The following is a 20,730-nucleotide window of genomic DNA, read 5'->3' on the forward strand; positions in this document are numbered from 1 at the left end:
GGAAAATTGGAAGTCATCAGAAATGAAATAGAATGAATAAAGACTGATATCCTAGGCATTAGTGAGCTGAAATGGACTGGTACTGGCCATTTTAAATCAGACAATCATATGGTCTACTATTCCGGGAATGACAAATAGAAAATGAATGGCATTGCATTCCTCATCAAAAGAACATTTCAAGATCTATCCTGAAGTACAACGCTGTCAGTGATAGGATAATATCCATATGCCTACAAATCCTATATGCCTACAAAGAAGACCAATTAATATGACTATTGTTCAAAGTTACGCACCAATCACTAAAGCCAAAGATGAAGATATTGAAGATTTTTACCAACTTCTGCACTGTGAAATTGATCAAACATGCAATCAAGATGCATTGATAATTACTGGTGAATGGAATGCAAAAGTTGGAAACAAAGAAGAAGGATCAGTAGTTGGAAAATACAGCCTTGGTGATAGAAATGACACCAGAGATCGCATGACAAAATTTTGCAAGACCAACGACTTCTTCGTTGCAAATACCTTTTTTCAACATCATAAATGGTGACTACACATGTGGACCTCACCAGATGGAATACACAGGAATCAAATCGACTACATCTGTGGAAAGAGACAATGGAGAAGCTCAATATTATCAGTTAGAACAAGGCCAGGGGCTGACTATAAAACAGATCATCAATTGCTCATACGCAAGTTCCAGTTGAAGCTGAAGAAAATTAAAACAGGTCCACGAGAGCCAAAGCATGACCTTGAGTATATTCTACCTGAATTTAGAGACCATCTCAAGAATAGATATGATGCATTGAACACTAATGACCCAAAGACCAGACGAGTTGTGGGATGACATCAAGGACATTATACATGAAGAAGGCAAAAGGTCATTAAAAAGACAGGAAAGAAAGAAAACACTAAACTGGATGTCAGAAGAGACTCTGAAATTTGCTATTGAACATAAAGTAGCTAAAGCAAATGGAAGAAATGATCACATAAAAGAGTTGAACAGAGTTCAACGGGCAGCGCGAGAAGACAAAAAAAGAGAAGAACATGCTTGGCATTTCTCAAGCTGAAAGAACTAAAGAAAAAAATTAAGCTCAAGTTGCAACATTGTAAGGATCCTATGGGCAAAATACTGAACAACACTCGAAGCATCAAAAGAAGATGGAATACAGAGTCACTGTACCAAAAGTAATTGGTTGACATTCAACCATTTCAGGAGGTAGCATATGATCATGAACCAATGGTATTGAAGGAAGACGTCAAAGCTGCACTGAAGGCATTAGCAAAAAACAAAGCTCCATGAATACCAATTGAGATATTTCAACAAAAGGATGCAGTGCTGGAGGCGCTCACTCATCTATGCCAAGAAATTTGGATGACAGCTACTTGGCCAATTAACTGGAAGAGATCCATATTTTTGCCATTTAAAAAAAGGTGATCCAAGAGAATGCGGAAATTATCGAACAATAATTAATAACACACACAAGTGAAATTTTGCTGAATATAATTCAAAAGTGGTTGCAGCAGTATATCAACAGGGAACTGCCAGAAATTCAAGCTGGATTCAAAGGAGGATGTGGAAAGAGGTATATCATTGCTGATGGCAGATGGATCTTGGCTGAAAGCAGAGAATACCAGAAAGATCTTCACCTGTGTTTTATTGACTATGCAAAGACATTTGATTGTGTGGATCATAACAAATTATGGATAACATTTCGAGGAATGAGAATTCCAGAACACTTAATTGTGCTCATGAGGAAACTTTACATAGAACAAGAGACAGTTGTTCAAACAGAACAAGGGGATATCACATGGTTTAAAATCAGGAAAGGTGTGCATCAGGGCTCTATCCTTTCACCATACTTATTCACTCTGTATGCTGAGCAAATAATCCGAGAAGCTGAAATATATGAAGAAGAAAGAAGCATCAGGATTGGAGGAAGACTCATTAACACTGCAATATGCAGATGACACAACCTTGCTTGCTGAAAGTGAGAAGGACTTGAAGCACTTACTGATGAAGATCAAAGACTATAGCCTTCAATATGGATCACACCTCAACCTAAAGAAAACAAAAATCCTCACAGCTAGACCAATAAGCAACATCATGATAAATGGAGAAAAGATTGAAGTTGTCAAGAATTTCATTTTACTTGGATCCACAATCAACACTCATGGAAAGAGCAGTCAAGAAATCAAACAATGCACTGCATTGGGCAAATCTGCTGCAAAAGACCCCTTTCAAGTGTTAAAAATCAAAGATGTCACTTTGAGGACTAAGGTATGCCTGACACAAGCCATGATATTTTCAGTCACCTCATATGCGTGCGAAAGTTTGACAATGAACAAGGAAGACCGAAGAAGAATTGATGCCTTTGAATTATGGTGCTGGGGAAGAATATTGAATATACCATGGACTGCCAGAAAAACGAACAAATCTGTCTTGGAAGAAGTACAACCAGAATGCTCCTTAGGAGCGAGGACGGTGAGACTTGTCTCATGTACTTTGGACACGTTATCAGGAGGGATCAGTCCCTGGAGAAGGACATCATGCTTGATAAAGTAGATGGTCAGTGAAAGAGAAGACCCTCAAAAAGATGGATTGACACAGTGGCTGCAACAATGGGCTCAAACATAGCAACAATTGTGAGGATGGCGCAGGACTGCACAGTTGTACTTAGGTCAGTATGAGTCGGAACCAACTGGACAGTAGCTAACAACGTAACAAAAACAGAGACAGAAAGTAGATTAATGATTTGCCAGGGGCTGGGGGAAGGAAGGGAGTGAGCCATAGGGAGTGACTGCTAATGGGTATGGGGTTTCTTTTTGGGGTGATGGAAGTGTTATGAAATTTGATATTGGTGTGGTTATAGAATTCTATGAATATACCAAAAAAACTGAATTGTATACTTTAAAACGGTGAATCATATTTTAAGCTGTTATTTTTAAAAATATGGTGTACTTTTAATATTTACATTCAACCAATTAAAGCTTTTAGTTTTAGTTTTAAGCACACTAAAACTGCAAAAAACTTACAGAATTTATAACAATTATTCATTTCTAGTCCACCATGGTGGTGTAGTCTAGCAAAGGGAAACAAATTTAAAGTTGTGTGACGAATGTCTTTGATCTTTAACTTCTGTCACTGTGTCTCTTTGTAAGTATAACTTCATTCAGGGATAATACCGTAGGTCTTAAATTTGAGTCTTTTTCACCCTGAGGAAGTTTCTGTCAATAATAATACACATTCCTGCCAATGAGCATTTCAGAAAATATTAAAATAAGCTTAATTATGGTTCACAGATTGTTTTTTGACTATGCGGTATTTTCTCCATCTTTATTCTTTCAGTTTTGATCAAGGAATAAGCAACATCAACAGTTGGCAGTATCTGTGCAGAGTGTGTCAAAATTTTCCCATCTTTAAGGGCCTAGTTCAAACACACAGATATTTTGGGGAGCAGCCTCTAATGCAAAAGATCGCAATCAGAAGAAGGCATGTCTTTGGTAAATCATTGAACTGCATGAGTGGAACAGCACTGCCAGCAAACAAGCACCTAGCCCTTTCTATGGTCTTCACTGAGTACCCAGTGTGAAGATGCACCATGCTGGATGCTGGGATGCTGGATGCTAGGAGTGTGGAGTTTTAGGAAAGGGAGTGAAGGGGTGTTTTGGGTACATATAATAGGTAGACCCTACAGCTCATCTGCGGGCTCCAGAAGGCTTCCTGTTGTGACACTTAGCTGAGAATTAAAGAATGACACGGTATCACAGTAGCAACCTAAGATGGTAGAGATGCAGAGAAACGGAGGGATTCAAGAGACTAAAGAGTTATTCAGGAGTTTGTTATTGTTAGCTGCCATTAAATTGGCCCCTGACTCATGGCAACCCCATGCACAACAGGACTGGATCGTTGTGATCCATAGGATTTTCACTGGCTGATTTCTTCAGAAGTAGATCGCCAGATTTCTTCCTAAGCTGTGTTGGAAGCTCTCCTGAAACCTGTTCAGCAGTATCTGCTGAACACAAGCATCACAAAGCCTCCACCGACAGATGGGTAGTGGCTGCCCTTGAGGTTCACGGGCAGGGAAGCAACCCTGAGTCTCCTGCATGGAGGGTGAGAATTCTGCCACTGAACCCCCACTGTCCTCTTCAGGAGTTTAGGGCTTGTAATGTAAAAGGAAGGAGTCCCTTGGTGATGCAAATGGTTAACACACTTGGCTGCTAACCAAAATTTTGAAGGCTTGAGTCCACCCAGAGGTGCCTTGGAAGAAAGGCCTGGCAATCTACTTCCAAAAAATCATCCATTGAAAACCCTATGGAGCACAGTTAACTGTGACACACATGGGGTCTCCATGAGTGAGAAACAACTTGATGGCATCTGGTTTGATTAATATAAAAGAAAGGGGGTTGTCTTTTATGTGAGAGAGAAAGAAACTTCCATCTTGTTTAAGCTGTTACTTTGAGACTCTCAAGCAGAACTTGTATCTATACGAATGCAGATATCTTCCTAAGGAGTCTAATACTAACTCCTTGCTAACCCAAACTTCTAATCCCAAAGACAGAAAAATCAGATAAGGGTAAGGAACCCTGAAAGGCGTAGAAGTGAAAAGGTTGTTTATTACCACAAGTAATATTTTCTTTATCTTTTATTCTTCACTGAAGCAACCTATTGCCAATCTTAAAAATTGTTAGGGCTTCATCAGTCAACAAGGAAGTTGCATTTAGCCCCCATCTTGAAGGATGCAGTAGAGTCTCAGTAGTTTAAATGCATTTTGCACTGCGTTCTGCCCTCACAGAATGATGTTTTGTCACTGTTTTATGTATACCCTGTATTGCTGTTTACCCCTTCCACATCTGAAATCCTTTCTTCCCATTGAGATCATCAACTCTGGGATATGTGCAGAAGAATTATAGTTTGATATCTATTCCCCACAAAGTCTAGTAGCATTCTAAGCACACACCTGAAACAAAAAAAAACAAACTCGCCGTCAAGTCGACTCCGACTCATAGCAACCCTATAGGACAGAGTAGAACTGCCCCATAGGGTTTCCAAGGAGCGTGTGGTAGATTTCGAACTGCCAACCTTTTGGTTAGCAGCTAAGCTCTTAACCAGTGCGCCACAAGGGCTCTAAACATAGACCAGTAGTCATTAAATATTCCTTCAACTGAGTGGACAATCTCCCCCTTAATGACAAGAACCTGGTGGGAGCTGGGACACACCTGGCTCACTAAATAGCCATCGATTGAGGGAGAGTTGAAGGTCATTAGAGACAAGTATTCATCTCATTCTAGCAGTGACTGTTCAACAAGCACATCAGCACAAGGTATGCTGAGCTGGGCGTGAGGACTTACCATCCAATTAGGCCATTTTCCCTCCGGCATGTTTTCCATCCAGGACATGATAACCTTGTTAAATATACTGTTCCCAGGAGTGTCTAGCTGGGTGAGGTAACTGTTAAAGGGAAAATCTGCTTCCTGAATAAAAGGCAGCCCGTAGTACATCATGGTTCTGTCAATATTCTCCCCATTGGCTTCAGTTCCCATGAACCTGTAAGAGTTTGATGTCTTCAGTACCTGCGAGGAGACTGGGAAAGCACTCTGCAGCTGTTTATACCTGGCTCACAAGATATAAGGGCTGGATGCACACTAGTAATCATATCAGACTAGGGCTCATTGGAAAGAATAATCAAGCCAGATGACCAAGCAATGTCACGTTGGGCCCCCTGGACAGCTTCTCAGTGTCATAAATACAAAGGCTAGCCAATACCTCAGAGTAACTCAGATGCCTAAGAGTTAAGAAGCACATTTGGTTTTCAATTAATACTGTTATCTTCTTTCTAAACCTGATGAAAACTCAGTAACTTCTGTATGAATGGACACGTGGTGCCCGAGGAGGAAGGGGAAAGGGGGACAGTTGCTGACACATTGCGTGATTGCAACCAACGTCACAAAATAATTTGTGTACAAATTTTTGAATGAAAAACTAATTTGTGCCGTAAATTTTCACCTAAAACACAATACAATCGAACAAAAAAAAGACGTTGCAAATAGTTCACCTGGCAATAAACAAAGTTTGAAGCTAGTTTATTAAAGCTGAAAAAAAACAAAAACAAAAAAAACTCAGTAACTTCCAGGAAGGCTTTCTTCAGCAATTCCTGTCACTCCACTTGGAATTTACAGTATATGTCTGCATATAAGGTGAGCAGTCTCCCTGCAAAATTTCCCCATGTATTTGAGTCCTTATAAAGTTTCACCTTATTATTGGGGTGCATTCTCAAATACCGAAAATCAAATACTCTTGGAGGGAGACACAGTCACCCGAAATGGCCCCCATCAACACGCTTTAGTTGCTTGAGGCAGCGTAATAATGGATAAGTGCACAGTCTCTGGAACCTAACTGCCTCTGTTCAAATCCCATCTCTACAATTACTACTTGTGTGACCATTACCTGTACACTCAGAGCCTTAGTTTCCTCATCTGTAAAATGGGAAGAGTAATCACAGTACCTGCTTTAAGTGGGGGGAAAAACTTCTTTAACTTCTTTTCTATTGATTCTATTGGGTGATCTATATAAACATAAACCAAACCAGACCAGTTGCTGTAGAGTCAATTCTGACTCATGGCCACCTCAGAGTACAACTGTGCTCCATAGGTTTTCAAGGCTGTGAACTTTCAGAAGTAGATCACCAGGCTTTTCTTCCAAGGCACTTCTGGGTGGGTTTGAACCACCGACCTTTCAGTTAGTAGATGAACACTTAACCGTTTGCGCCACCCAGGGACTCTGATAAACATAGTAGTAGTTAAATTTATTGAGTGTTTATTATGTGCCATGTACTGTTTAATAAGAGCTTTATTACATTATCTCATTTAATTTAAAAACAGCCTTATTGGGGTATTGCTATTATCTTTTCATTAATGAGGAAACTGAGGCTTATGTTAACCAACCAGCCAAGGTCACACAGCGATAGAGCAGGATGGCAGCTCAGGCCCATCTGATTCCAAAACTGTGATCATAATCATCGTGCTCCACTTGCAGTTTAGCTGAAACATTTAGATTCATAGTGTACAAGGACACTATAAGGTCAGATATTAATGATAACAATAATAATAGTTAATGGCTAACATTTAGCTAATATGTTATCTTTTCAAATAATTTAATTTTCACAACTCCGCCTCTGAAGTAAATACTGTGATTAGCACCACTTTACAAATAAGGAAACTGAAAATCAGCAAAGTGAAGCAACTTGAGACAATATACCAGATCCTGGCATACCCAAGCTATACCCCAAGCCAAACCCACTGCTGTCAAGTCGATTCTGACTCACAGTGAACCTGTAGGTAAGAGCAGAACTGTCCCATACGGTTTCCAAGACTGTAATCTTTATGGAAAGAGACTGCCACGTCTTCCTCCTGAGCAGCGGCTGGTGGGTTCGAACCATCAACCTTTCAGTTAGCAGCCGAGCACTTAACCACTGCGCGACCAAGGCTCCTTACCCAAGCTATAGGAAACTAAATTTATGCAGGCTAGTTAAATTATAATTTTAGCCTCTTGTGTATGACTGGTTGTGGTGGCGCAATGGTTAAGTGCTCAGCTGCTAATTGAAAGGTTAGTGGTTCGAACTCACTCAGCAGCTCTGTAGGGGAAAGACCTGGCGATCTGCTTCCATAAAAATTACAGCCAAGAAAACCCTATGGGACAGTTCTACTCAGTCACATGAGGTCACTGTGGGTTGGAACTGACTTGACAGCACCCAACAACAACAATGACTGGTTGTAAGGGATAACTACAGACCACACGCAGCACCTGTGAAGAATAAACGTGTCCTTTACTTACCTGTACCTCCCAGGCTCCCTGCTGTAGGGGTCCATAGTCTGCCGGAAGCTCCGGAGAATGTCATGCATTCCCACCTGAGTGGTGGTGAAGTCATGGTACAGCTCTGAGTAGTGTGTGACCGTGTCCTTTAAAAACAGAGCAGCACAGTTACCATCATATTATGCATCAAATGCTCATACTGGGTTTACATGAACGTAGATTGTCTCCTTAAAAAGGGCTCAGTCTGAGGCACATATGCTCAAAGATGGTCTTAGTACTTCAATTCTCAAGTGGTTTTGTGGATGGGGAACACACACGACTACTTCTATTTCATTTAATGCTTAAATTATTAACTTTGTAAACCTACTAAATAATATTTCTCTAACTTAACTACTACTTACCCATTTTAGCAAATTAAACTTTCCCATTTAAACATTGATTATAAATGTATTTAACAAAAAATCCTCCTGAATATTTAATTAACATCATAAATCCAATCAACTGGATTGTCCTAAATGCTTCAGACACTTTTGAAGACAAATAAAATTATCTTAATGATTAAAGTTCTCATTATTATACTTATATTCAATCTAGTTACAAAAAATTAAATTATGCATTTGACTGTATTTCTTCATGACCTCTATCCTTTATTCTTACTGTTATTCTTACACTTTCCAAGAGTTTCAGTGATTTCACTGGTACTCATTTCTGTGCCTTACTGGGGTTACAGTCATCTTCTAGAACTCAAAGCAAAGCTTACATCTCATCCAAGCCAAGGTTGTTAAGTTGTAAATTGGGACAAGGACTGGCTGGACCATCCAAACCTCAGTTGTCATCCATTAATCTGTGTTCCTTTTACATAAGTAAACTTCCCTTGCTAGATTGAGTGATTTTTTTTTTAAATCTAGGGTTTTTCCCTGAAATTAATGTTAATGGCTAACATTTAGCTAATACATTATCTTTTTTAATAATTTAATTCTATAAGCTCTTCTTGGATAGCACACAAAACTCAGCATTCTGATCATTTGGCATGACTGGAAACTCATGCCTGCCTGATGACAGCTCATTATAATTAGCAAGGTTATTCCAAGATTTCTTCTCCAAGGAGAAGCTCTTTTCTTTGAGACAATAGAGTAATATATCACCTGTCTTTCCCTTCATTTTTCCTTTTTATTGGAAGTCATATGCAAAAAAAAAAAAATTGGCTTAATTATAACCTTCATTTCATGATATGATCTTATCACTGGCCCACGCACAACCAACCTCTTGTTAGTTAGTTAATTGATTGGCTTTAATGAAGTTGTAAGTACCCATGAATCTACTACTCAGACCAAAAACTAGAAGCTTGGCAATAAACTATGGCATTCATGTTATTTGCTTAACTTTGTAAAAAGGGTATCATGCTATTGTAATATTTGTGGATTTTTTGTTCACTAAACATTGCATTGTGAAGATTCACCCCTACTGTTGTGTGTTGCTGTAGTTCATTTATTTTGATGGAAGTATAAAATTCCACTGTGTGTATATATGAATTTGTTGTTTTGGAACACATTTTAGGACTACTGTCAATTGGCCTTGAAGAGAAAGTGACTATAGAATGGTGGACAACCAGAGGAATAGGCTGTCATCTCTCATGTGTGACATGGGGGTAAGGTTGAGAACCACTGGTGTGGAAGCACAAAGAACCCAAACTCTGTAGCTAGATAGGCTTGGTTTGGAATTCTGCTCAGCATCTCCTTAATCGCTGATAAGTTAACCTCTCTAAGATTTGCTAAATGGGGTAATAAAACCTCTCTTATAGGATGTGGAGAGGGTTAAATGAAATAAGTAAACAGACACAGCACTCAATAGATAGACATCAACAAATATTATTTCCCTTCCCTTCCATCTATGCATTCTTTAATAACTAGAAAAGAGCCTGAAAAATTAAGGCCTCCTCAACTCAGTTTGAGTGAGATGGCAAAATCACGGTGAGTAGACGTCCTTCCCATTGTCCACACTGTCTATGTTCTCAGAACCTTTGTCATTTTAAGGACTCTTAAAAGGAGCCCTGGCTCTGGAGGGAACCAATGGAAGGAAGCATCTGGACATATGCATTTGAAACTCGCCTGTATTTCCTTAAAAAAAAAATGATTCAAAGCACAATCTACAGACAGAACAGAGCCATCTCTAGTATTGGTGTCTCAAGCTTAAAAAGAAAGCATTCTGATGACATTTTCAGAGGAAGCAAAAAAAAAAAGTTTAAAACAAAACTTTACCGGACTTTGAGTCTCATTCACTTGGATCTCATTTCTCAGATGTCTTTCTTCTAGAAGAAATTTAACAGCATCGAAACTAAAGCCATCAACACCTTTTTGGAGCCAGTACTGTAGGATTTTCTAAACAGGAAGAAGCAAAGGACTTAGTTGGATTAGCTACACATTTTTATCATAATTTTTAATAAAAGTTTTGTCTGTTAATGACTTTCTATCTTCTCCACATACAAAATAAGCACAGTATCCATGTAGCATATTTTTATTTAGTGCAACAGTGTCTTACTATCATGACTAACTTAGTATAATGCAATAACTGCATTTATGGACTTCTACATCTCATTCATGAAAGTGATCATTTTAGTCACCGTGAAGAATTTAGTGGCATTCAGTATATTCACAGTGTTGTGTAACTATCACCATTATCTAGTTCCAGCCAGTTTTCATCACCCTAAACAGAAACCTGTACCCATTAAGCAGTCACTCCCCAGCCCTTCTGTCTCCTCAGCCCCTGGTAACCACACATCTGCTTTCTTTCTCTATGGATTTGCTTATTCTGGAGATTTCACATACATGGAATCATACTGTGATCTTTTGCATCTGGCTTCTTTCACTCAGCATACAGTATAATGCTTTCAAGATTCATCTACGCTGTAGCAGGTATTAGTACTTCATTTTTTTATGACTGAATAATATTCCATTGTGTGTATAGACTACATTTTTATAATCTATTCACCTATCCATGAACATGTGGGTTGTTTCCACCTTTTAGCTATTGTGAATAGTGCTGCTAAGAACATTCGTGTACAAGTTTTTGTTTGAACACTTGTTTTCAATTCTTCCAGGTATAGTAGAATTGCTGGGTCATATGGTCATCCTATGTCTAACTTGTTGAGGAACCTCCAAACTTTTTACACTGTGGCTACACCATTTTACATGGCCACCAACAATGTACAAGTGTTCCAGTTTCTCCACATTCTCATCAACACTTGTTATTTTCTTTCATTATTATTTTTTTATTACGTAGTATCTAATTGTGGTTTTGATTTGCATTTCCCTAAAGACGGTACTTAACAACAACAAATGACAAATTATGTTGAGCATCTTTCCATATGCTTGTTGGCCATTTGTATATCTTCTTTGGAAAAATGTCTGTTTAAGTTCTTTGCCCATTATTTACTTGTTTGTCTTTTTGTTATGGAGTTGTAGGAGTTCTTGGTAGATTCTAGACACTAAACCTTTATCAGATGTATGATATGCAATATTTTCTCCATTTTCTGGGTTTTCTTTCCACTCTCTTGTTAGTGTCCGTTTTGCACAAACATTTTTAATTTTGGTGAAGTCCAATTTATCTTTTTTCTTTCGTTACTTTTGCATTTGGTATCGTATTAAGAAGCCATTGCCAAATCCAAGATCATGAAGATCTACCTTTATATTTCCTTCTAAAATTTTTATAGCTTTGTTGTTGTTGTGTGCTGTAGAGTTGATTCTGACTCATGGAAACTCTGTATGACAGCGTAGAACAGTCCCATAGGGTTTCCTAGGCTGAAAAAAAATTTTTAAATTGTGTTTTAGGTGAAAGTTTAAAGTACAAATTAGTTTTTCATTAAAAAATTTATACTCAAGTTGTTTTGTGACATTGGTTGCAAGCCCTGCAATGTGTCAGTACTCTTCCCCTTTCTCTTTCCACCCTGGGTTCTCTGTGTCCATTTGTCCAGTTTTCCTGTCCCTTCCTGCCTTCTTGTCTTTTCTTCTGGGCAGATGTTGCCCATTTGGTCTTGTATACGTGACTGAACTAAGAAGCACGTCCCTCATGTGTGTTACTGTTTGTTCTATAGGCCTATCTGATCTTTGATTAAATGGTGGACTTCGGGAGTGGCTTCAGTTTTGAGTTGGCAAGGTGTCCAGGGGCCATTGCCTCAGGGGTTCTTCCAGTTTCTGTCAGACCAGTAAGTCTGGTCTTTTTTTGTGTGTGAATTTGAATTTTGTTCTATATTTTTCTTCTGTTTTGTCTGGGACCCTCTATTGTGATCCCTGTCAGAAAAGTCAGTGGTGGTAGCCAGGCACCATCTAGTTCTTTTGGGCTCAGGCTGATGAAGACTGTGGTTCAAGTGGCCCATTAGTTCTCTGGACTGATGTTTTCCTTGTGTCTTTGGTTTTCTTCATTCTCCTTTGCTCTGAATGTGATAGGACCAATAGAGGTATCTTAGATGGCCACTCGCAAGCTTTTAAGACCCCAAGTGCTACTCACCAAAGTAGGATGTAGAACATTTTCTTTATGAAGTGTGTTATGTCAATGGACCCAGATTTCCCCTGATAGGCTGAAAACTTTATGGGAGCAAATCACCAGGTCTTTTCTCCCACGGAGCAGCCGGTCGGTTTGAATCACCAACATTTTGGTTAGTAGCTAACCACTTAACATTGCACTTCAGTTTAGGTATTTGATCCATTTTGAGTTAATTTTTATACATGGTGTGTGCTAAGATCCAACTTCATTCTTTTGCATGAGGATATCCACTGGTCCCGGCACCATTTGTTGAAGAGAGTATTCTTTCCTTATTAAATGCTCTTGGCACTCTGGTCAAAAATCAATTGGCCATAGATGTATGGGTTTATTTCTGGACACTCAACTCTATTCCCTTGGTCTATATGTCTATTCTTATGCCAGTATCATTTACTATAAAACTTTAGTTTTATAGTAAATTTTGAAATGGGAAAGTGTGAATCCTCCAGCTTTATCCTTCTTTTTTGATACTGTTTGGGTCTCTTGCAATTCCAAGTAAATTTAAGGCTTGGCTTTTCCATTTCTGCAAAACAAGGCCATTGGGAAGAGGCAGAGGAAGATGGCAAAGTGAGTGGACACCCTTATTCACTCCCCAAGCAACTAACTCACTGAACAAAGAATAAAAACAAGCACAAACTGAGATCTCAAACTCCAGACAGCAGCTGAAGAATTGGAGAATTGGAGTCCAGAAGCAGAAGAGAGGAGGAATGGGATTAGCACAGAAACTGAGAGAGTCTACTCCCTAACATCAGGAACACACGCTCATCATAGCCATTTTGAGATGGGACTGGGTAACACCCCAAGCAGGGAACACAGAAAGGGAGCTTATCTGAGGAAGCTCTAGCCAGATTTTTTTTAAGGTGGCACAAATAGGCCATAGGAGTTCGTGGGCCATGCAAGTGGGAGGGGGTGAGGAAGACCTTAATGCTATGTGAGAGTACAGCTGAACCTTGCTGAGGCCCCAGATGAACTGCTCTAGGTCCTGGAAGAGCTTCAAGGGCAACGGAGGGAGGGAAACAGTCTAGACTGACAGCCAAGCTGGAGGCAGCCGCCAGTGGGACACTGTGGATAGTGAGTATGCCAGTGCAGGGGCGCTAGTGAGGGAAAGGCTTAAAAAACCCTCACTATCACCACAGTAAAGTTGATCTCCACTGCACACAACAACTGAGGTGTCCAGTGACCACCCCCTTGCATATGTATTGAAGCCCAGAGATCAAGCATACAGATCTCTTGAACCAATGTGGGGGGTTGGGGGGGCGTAACGGGGAGAACCTAAGGATAAGAGTGCCATCTAGTGGTTCACAGGAGAAGGTACCAAACTGCTGAGACATTCTATCTAACAGGAAACCAGTGGGGCTGAGGCGTACTGCATCCTGGGGTTCCCGGGCCTGTGAATCTTGGAAGGAGTGGTCTGCTACATCTTCCTCCCATGGAGTGGCCAGACTTTCAGTTAGCAACTGCACAATTAGATGCTCTTCCACCAGGGCACCCAACCAGAAAATTTTCCCACAATAAACAGAATAAAAAATTTAAAGAAAAGATAACCAAATGGCTCAAGTTCAACAAAAACTACTAAAAACACAAAAGCACCAGAGAAGGAACACTCAAAAGCAAAACATGAAGAAGAGGACATCTCTCCTATAGAGGCCAGAATGATGCAAAGAATTGATAATTTTCAGACTATGGTGCTAAGTATGTTTAAAGAAAGCAAAACATACCCAGAAGACAAACTGGCAGAGTTTAGGAAGCAAATGGAGGAATAAAAGGAGGGATTCAACAAGGAATCTGAAAACATAAAAGAAAACCAAAGAGAACTACTGAAACTGAAGAATAAAACATCTGAATTAGAAAAAGCAAGAGAAACACCTACAATAGAGTCAAGCAAGCAGAAGATAGACTATCTGAATTAGAAGACAAAATAACTGAACTTACCAAATCTCAAGAAAAACGAGAGAAAAGAACAAAGAAAAGTGAACAAACTCAAAAAGAAATGTGGGATTCAATTAAGAAATCTAACATTAGAATCACTGGAATCCCAGAGCACCATGACAACAATAAAGGCATAGAAACAATATTCCAAGACATAATCAGACAGAATTTCCCAGACCTGCACAGAGAACCAAGCCTGAAAATATAGGAAGCTACACAAGCCCCAATCAGAAGAGATGCAAAAGGATCAACTCCACAACATATCTTAACATAATTCTTGAAAACTAAAGAAAGGAGAGAATTTTGAAAGCAGCAATTTAATGTACCAAGTGTCACGCGAGTTTCTCCTCAGAAACTCTAGAGGCCAGAAGACAATGGAGTGACATACATAAAATATTGAACCGAAACAATTGCCAACCAAGAATACTTTACCCAGCAAAGTTGTCATTCAAAAATGAGGGGGTAATCAAGACATTCCCAAACAAACAAAAGCTCAGGGAATTTGTCACTATCAGACCAGCTTTGCAAGTATTGCTCAAGTGAGTACTCCAAATGGAAAGGCAAGAACATTAAGAAAAAAGTACAAACTAAATCTATTGAATATAGGTTGTATATTGATGTTAATGGAGACACACCAAAAGAAATGGAGAAAGAAGGAGCATATCAGGAATAGATCTATTATGTTAAGGTTACATGTTAACAGTTACTCATATGCTAGATGCTATAGTAATTATAAGTCATGTAATGTAACATATGTGGTAACCACTAAGAAATCACTAAGAAGAAAACTCAGGAGAAAAGAAGCAAGTTAACAAAAAGGCTCATCACAAGAAAGTACCCAAATACCAACAAAAACAGAAAAATCAGTATAATAAACAAACAAGACACAAAGCACGCATAAAACAAATAACAAAAGGAATGAGGTAGAGACCTAAAACTACTAACAACCAGATATATGCACTTCTATGTTCATTGCAAACTCCTTAGTGACCCCACAGGACAGAGCAGAATTGCCCCATAGGGTTTTCTAGGCTGTAATCTTTACCTGCTACATCTTTCTCACGTGAGCCACCGAGTGAGTTTGAACCTCCGATCTTTCAGTTAGCAGCCGTCTTAGTTACCTAGTGTTGCTATAACAGAATTACCATAAGTGGATGGCTTTAACAAAGAGAAATTTATTCTCTCACAGTCTAGTAGGTTAGAAGTCCAAATTCAGGGCATCAGCTCCAGGAGAAGGCTTTCTCTCTCTGTCAGCTCTGGAGGAAGGTCCTTCTCATCTATCTTCCCCTGGACTAGGAGCTTCTCTGCACAGGGACCCTGGGTCCAAAGGACACGCTCTGCTCCTGGAGCTGCTTTCTTGGTAGTACGAGGTCCCCCTGTCTACCTTCTTCCCTTTCCTTTTTCTCTCTTGAGAGATAAAATGTGTTGTAGGCCACACTCCAGGGAAACTCCCCTTACATTGGATCAGGGATGTGACCTGGGTAAGGGTGTTACAATCCCACCCTAATCCTCTTTAACATAAAATTACAATCACAAAATAGAGGACAACCACATAATGCTGGGAATCATGGCCCAGCCAAATTGATACACACATTTTCGGGGGACATAATTCAACCCATGATAGCAGCCAAGCACTTTAAACACTGTTCCATCAGCCCTGGTAGTGTAGTGGTTAAGAGCTTGGCTGCTAACTAAAAGGTCAGTAGTTCGAATTCACCAGCTGCTCCTTGGAAATCCTATGGGGCAGTTCTACTCTGTCCTATAAGGTGGCTATGAGTCGGAATCGACTCGATGGCAACGGGTTTGGTTTTTTTGGATGTTCATTGCTGCTTTATTCACAATAGCAAAACAATGCAAACAACCAAAGTGCCCATCAACAGAGGAATGGATAAGCAAATTGTGGTACATACACACAATGGAATACTATGCCACCATAAAGAACAATGATGAGTCTAGGAAACATAACATGGATGGACCTGGAGCACATAACGCTAAGTGAAATAAGCATATAAGGACAAATATTGCATGATCCCTCTTTTATAAGAAGACAAGAATAGATAAATACAGAGAGACCAATGTTCATTGGTGCTTACCAGGGAGAAGGGGGGCAGGGGTAAGTATGCTTTAGAACTTAGAGACTTGTTACTTTTGGTGATGGGAAACATGGCTCAGAGTGCAGAAGTAGTGAGCACAGCACAACCATAGTAAAGAAAAAGAAATCCATTGGGGGTATACAATTTTGCAACAATAGGAATAACAACTAAAGAAAAAACAGTGATAGTCCAAATCATTTTCTTTCTATAGTTATTCAATCTATATTTCGTGAATGTCTTCGTTTGGCAGAGAACTAAGCCCAGTAAGTTATATGACACATAGCCTCTGCCTTTGAGGAGCAAGAACTTGTATCTTTGTACCTTTTTAAACAAAATAATGACAAAGGATAAAAGAAACATGGATTATTTGAAGGATATTTGAAAAATATTGACACGTATAAAGAAGAAAATTAAAATCACCTTAACTCTAGGATCTGTTGATAATCACTGTTCCCATGTTGCACTAAGTCACTCCAGTCCTTTTTCTGTTGAAATTATACTGAATATATAAATTTATATCTTGGTTATTTTCCTTTTAACACTGTAAGGATATCCTCATTATTACCAGAAACACTTCGGAAAAGATTTTTTCCTAAGTTGTTACGCCTTTGTCCTCCTATGAGATAGAATCATTCATCTTATTGTAAAAGCTTTTGTTTCAAAGTTTACAAAAAAAAAAAAAAAAAGGACGTTATCAAGAAAGTGAAAAGACAACGTACATATAGAATGGGAGAAAATATTTCAGAAACATATATATGATAAGGATTTAATATCCAGAATAGATTTTACAACTAGAACTCAACAACAAAAAGACAACTCAAAAAATAGATGAAGGACTTAAATAGATATTTACCTAGAGAAGATATACAAATGGCCAATAAGCACATGAAAAGATGTTTAGCATTGTTAGTCACTAAGGAAATGCAAATTAAAACCACAATTAGATACCACTTCTTACCCACTTTGAGCCCTGGTGGCACAGTGGTTAAGAGTCATGGCTGCTAACCAAAAGGCTGGCAGTTTGAATCCACCAGCGCCTCCCTGGAAATTCTATAGGACAGTTCTACTCCGCCCTACAAGGTCGCTATGAGTCAGAATCAACTCAACAGCAACAGGTTTTTTAATTTCTTGCAGCAGTGTTTTACAGTTTTCAGTGTATAAGTCCTGCACCTCCTTGGTTAAATTTATTCCTATGTATTTTATTCTTTTTGATGCTATTATAAATGGAATTGTTTTTCAATTTCGTTTTTGTTTTGTTCATTGCTAGTGCATAGAAATACAACTGTTTTGTGTTGATCTTTTATCCTACAACTTTACTGAATTAATTTATTAGCTCTAATAGTTGTTTTTGTGTAATTTTTAGGGATCTTTCTATATATAAGATTATGGCATCTGTAAATAGAGGTAGTTTTAATTTTTCCTTTCCTATTTGGAGCATTTATTTTTCTTGCCTGATTTCATTGCTCCAGCTAGAACTTCCAGTGCAATGTTGAATACAAGTGGCAAGAGTGGTCATCCTTGTCTTGTTCCTGTTATAAAGGGGAAAGCTTTCAGTCTTTCACCACTGAATATTATGCTGCTGTGGGTTTTTCATATATGCCCTTTATCATGATGAGGAAGTTCCTTTCTATTTGTAGTTTGTTGAATGTTTTTGTAATGAAAGAGTGTTGGATTTTGTAAAAGGCTTTTTCTGCATCAGTTGAGATGATTTTGTGGTTTCTTTGCCTCATTCTATTAATGTGGTGTATTACATTGATTGATATTTCTATACCGAACCACTCTTGAATTCTTGGGATACATCCTACTTGGTCATAGTGTATAATTCTTTTTATATGTTGCTGGATTCAGCTTGCTAGTATTTTGTTGAGGATTTTTACAAGTATATTCATAAGGGATCTTGGGCTATAATTTTCTTTTCTTGTGATGTCTTTGTCTGGCTTTGCTATCGGGGTAATAATGCTGGCTTCATAGAATGAGTTAGGAAGTATTCCCTCCTCTTCTATTGTTTGAAAAGTTTGAGAGGGATTGGTGTTAATTTTTTTAAATGTTTGGTAAAATTCACCAGTAAAGCTATCTGGGCCTGTAAAGCTACCATTGGGAGGTGTTTTATTACTAATTCAATCTCTTTAACTGTTACAAGTTATTACCAAAAATTTGTGCATTTCTAGGTATTTGTCCATTTCATCTAGGTAGACAATCTAACTTGTTAGTGCACAATTGTTCATAGTATTACCCTATAATCCTTTTTATTTCTATGAGGTCAGCAGTAATTACCCACTTTCATTTCTGATGTTATTAATTTAACTCTTCTCTCTTTTTTTTCTTAGGCCAGCAAAAGACCTGTCAATTTTGTTAATCTTTTCAAAGAACCACCTTTTGGTTTAGTTGATTTTCTCTGTTTTTTTTTTTTTTTTTTTCCTCTATTTATCTCCACTCTTACCTTATTATTTCCTTCCTTCTGCTAGCTTTGCATTTCATTTTTAGTTCCTTAAGGTGTAATGTTAGGTTACTGATTTGAGATCTTTCTTCTTTATTAATGGAGGCATTTACACCTATACATTTCCCTCTGAGTACTGCTTCCACTGCATTCCATGAGTTTGGTATGTTGTTTTTGTATTCATTTGTTTCAAAGTATTTTCTAATTTCCCTTGTGATTTCTTCTTTGACTCATTGGTTATTTAAGAGTATATTGTTTAATTTCCACAAATTTGTGAATTTTCCAGCTTTCCTTCCGTTATTAACTTCTAGCTTCGTTCTACTGTGGTCAAAGAAGAGACTTTGTATGATTTCAATCTTTTTAAATTTGAGATTTGTTTTGTGGCCTAACATATGGTCTAGCCTGGAGAATGTTCCATATACACTTGAGAAGAATGTGTATTCTGCTGTTGTTGGGTGGAGTATTTTGTATATGGCTGTTAGATCTAATTGGTTTATAGTGTTGTTCAAGTTCTCTATTTACTTAGTAGGTCTTTTGTCTAGTTGTTTTATCCATTATTAAAAGCAGTGTTTTAAAGTCTTCAACTATTATATTATAGAATTGCCTATTTCTCTATTCTTGTTAGTTTTTGCTTCATATATTTGGGGCTCTGTTGACAGGTTATAATCACTGTATCTTCTTGATGGATTGACCTTCCTATCAATACATAATGTCTTTTTTTCTTGTAACCTTTTTTGGCTTCAAGTCTATTTTTCTGACAGTAATATAACCACTAACCATCCCAGCTCTCTTTTGGTTACTATTTGCATGGAATATCTTTTTCCATCCTTTTACTTTCACCTCTGTGTCTTTAGATCTGAAGTGAGTCTCTTAGACACAGTATATAGATGAACTTTTCTATTTATTTTTTAGTTATTTTCTTAGTGGTTACTGTGGGGACTACATTTAATATCTGAAGCTTATAATAACCTATTTTGAATCAATATCAACTTAGCTTCAAAGGTATACAAAAATTCTAGTCCTGTACATCTCCGTTCCTCCCTTTTTTGTTGTTATTGTCACAAACGACATCTCTATACATTTTGTGACCATTCATATAGATTTATAATTATTGTTTTACGCATTTGTCTTTCAAATAACATAGGAAAAGAGAGGAGTTACAAACCAAAAATACAATAATACTGGCTTTTATATTTTATAATGTTATGAGGATACTTTTATCAGTGTTCTTTATATCTTCCTAAGACTTCAAGTTACTGTCTAGCGTCCTTAAATTTCAGCCTGAAGAACTCTCTTTAACATTTTCTATATGGCAGGTCTACTAACAATGAACTCCCTCAGTTTTTGTTCATCTGGGAATGTCTTAATTTCTTCTTCATTTTTGAAGGTTAGTCTCATTCATATTTTAATTCAGAATGTTACATTTGTAATTGATGTTATGAGCATGTTTCCAAAGTTCAGAGAATCCACTCAAAATAAAAGACTAAAATCACAATGAAAGATACGACTCGGGAGAAATTGAGAAAGTATCTTATGTCCCTCACACCCACCTCATTCTTAAAGTTCACTCCAAACCAAGATACAATAATTGTTAAATAGTTGAATATTTCATTCCTTACCAGAAAGGCAAATGAGAGGTGAAGTGCTTAGATGTTAAAAACTTCCTGTTGGGAATGATATGGAAGGAACATAAGACAAAATAGAAAGAATGAACCATCAACGAAGCAAATAATGAAGAATAGTGAAGATACGGCAGTTACACTCAGAAGCAAATGTAATCATGAAAACATTCAGATAATAAAAGATTTACTGTATGTTATTCTAAAAGCCACTATTCTACTGAATTTAACTTCAGAAAAGAAACTGCTCCCAAGCTAAAACAGTTAAACTGAAAAATCCAGGTCCTCATACATTTTGTTTTA

The 20,730-nt window shown here is 38.1% G+C and overlaps 1 protein-coding gene across 1 annotated transcript in view; it reads right to left on the reverse strand.

Moving 5' to 3' along the window:
• The window catches only part of SLC3A1 (solute carrier family 3 member 1), a 55,687-nt gene that overhangs the window by 13,442 nt on the left and 21,515 nt on the right, over positions 1-20,730 (reverse strand). The window contains exons 5-7 of the mRNA XM_004369505.2: positions 10,072-10,191; positions 7,835-7,959; positions 5,353-5,548 (exon numbers count right to left, since the gene is read on the reverse strand). Of these exons, the coding sequence (XP_004369562.1) occupies positions 5,353-5,548; positions 7,835-7,959; positions 10,072-10,191 (441 nt within the window). The remainder of the gene's footprint in view (positions 1-5,352; positions 5,549-7,834; positions 7,960-10,071; positions 10,192-20,730) is intronic.

This window comes from Trichechus manatus, unplaced genomic scaffold, assembly GCF_000243295.1.
Source record: "Trichechus manatus latirostris isolate Lorelei unplaced genomic scaffold, TriManLat1.0 scaffold00005, whole genome shotgun sequence".
NCBI classification, from domain to species: Eukaryota; Metazoa; Chordata; class Mammalia; order Sirenia; family Trichechidae; genus Trichechus; species Trichechus manatus.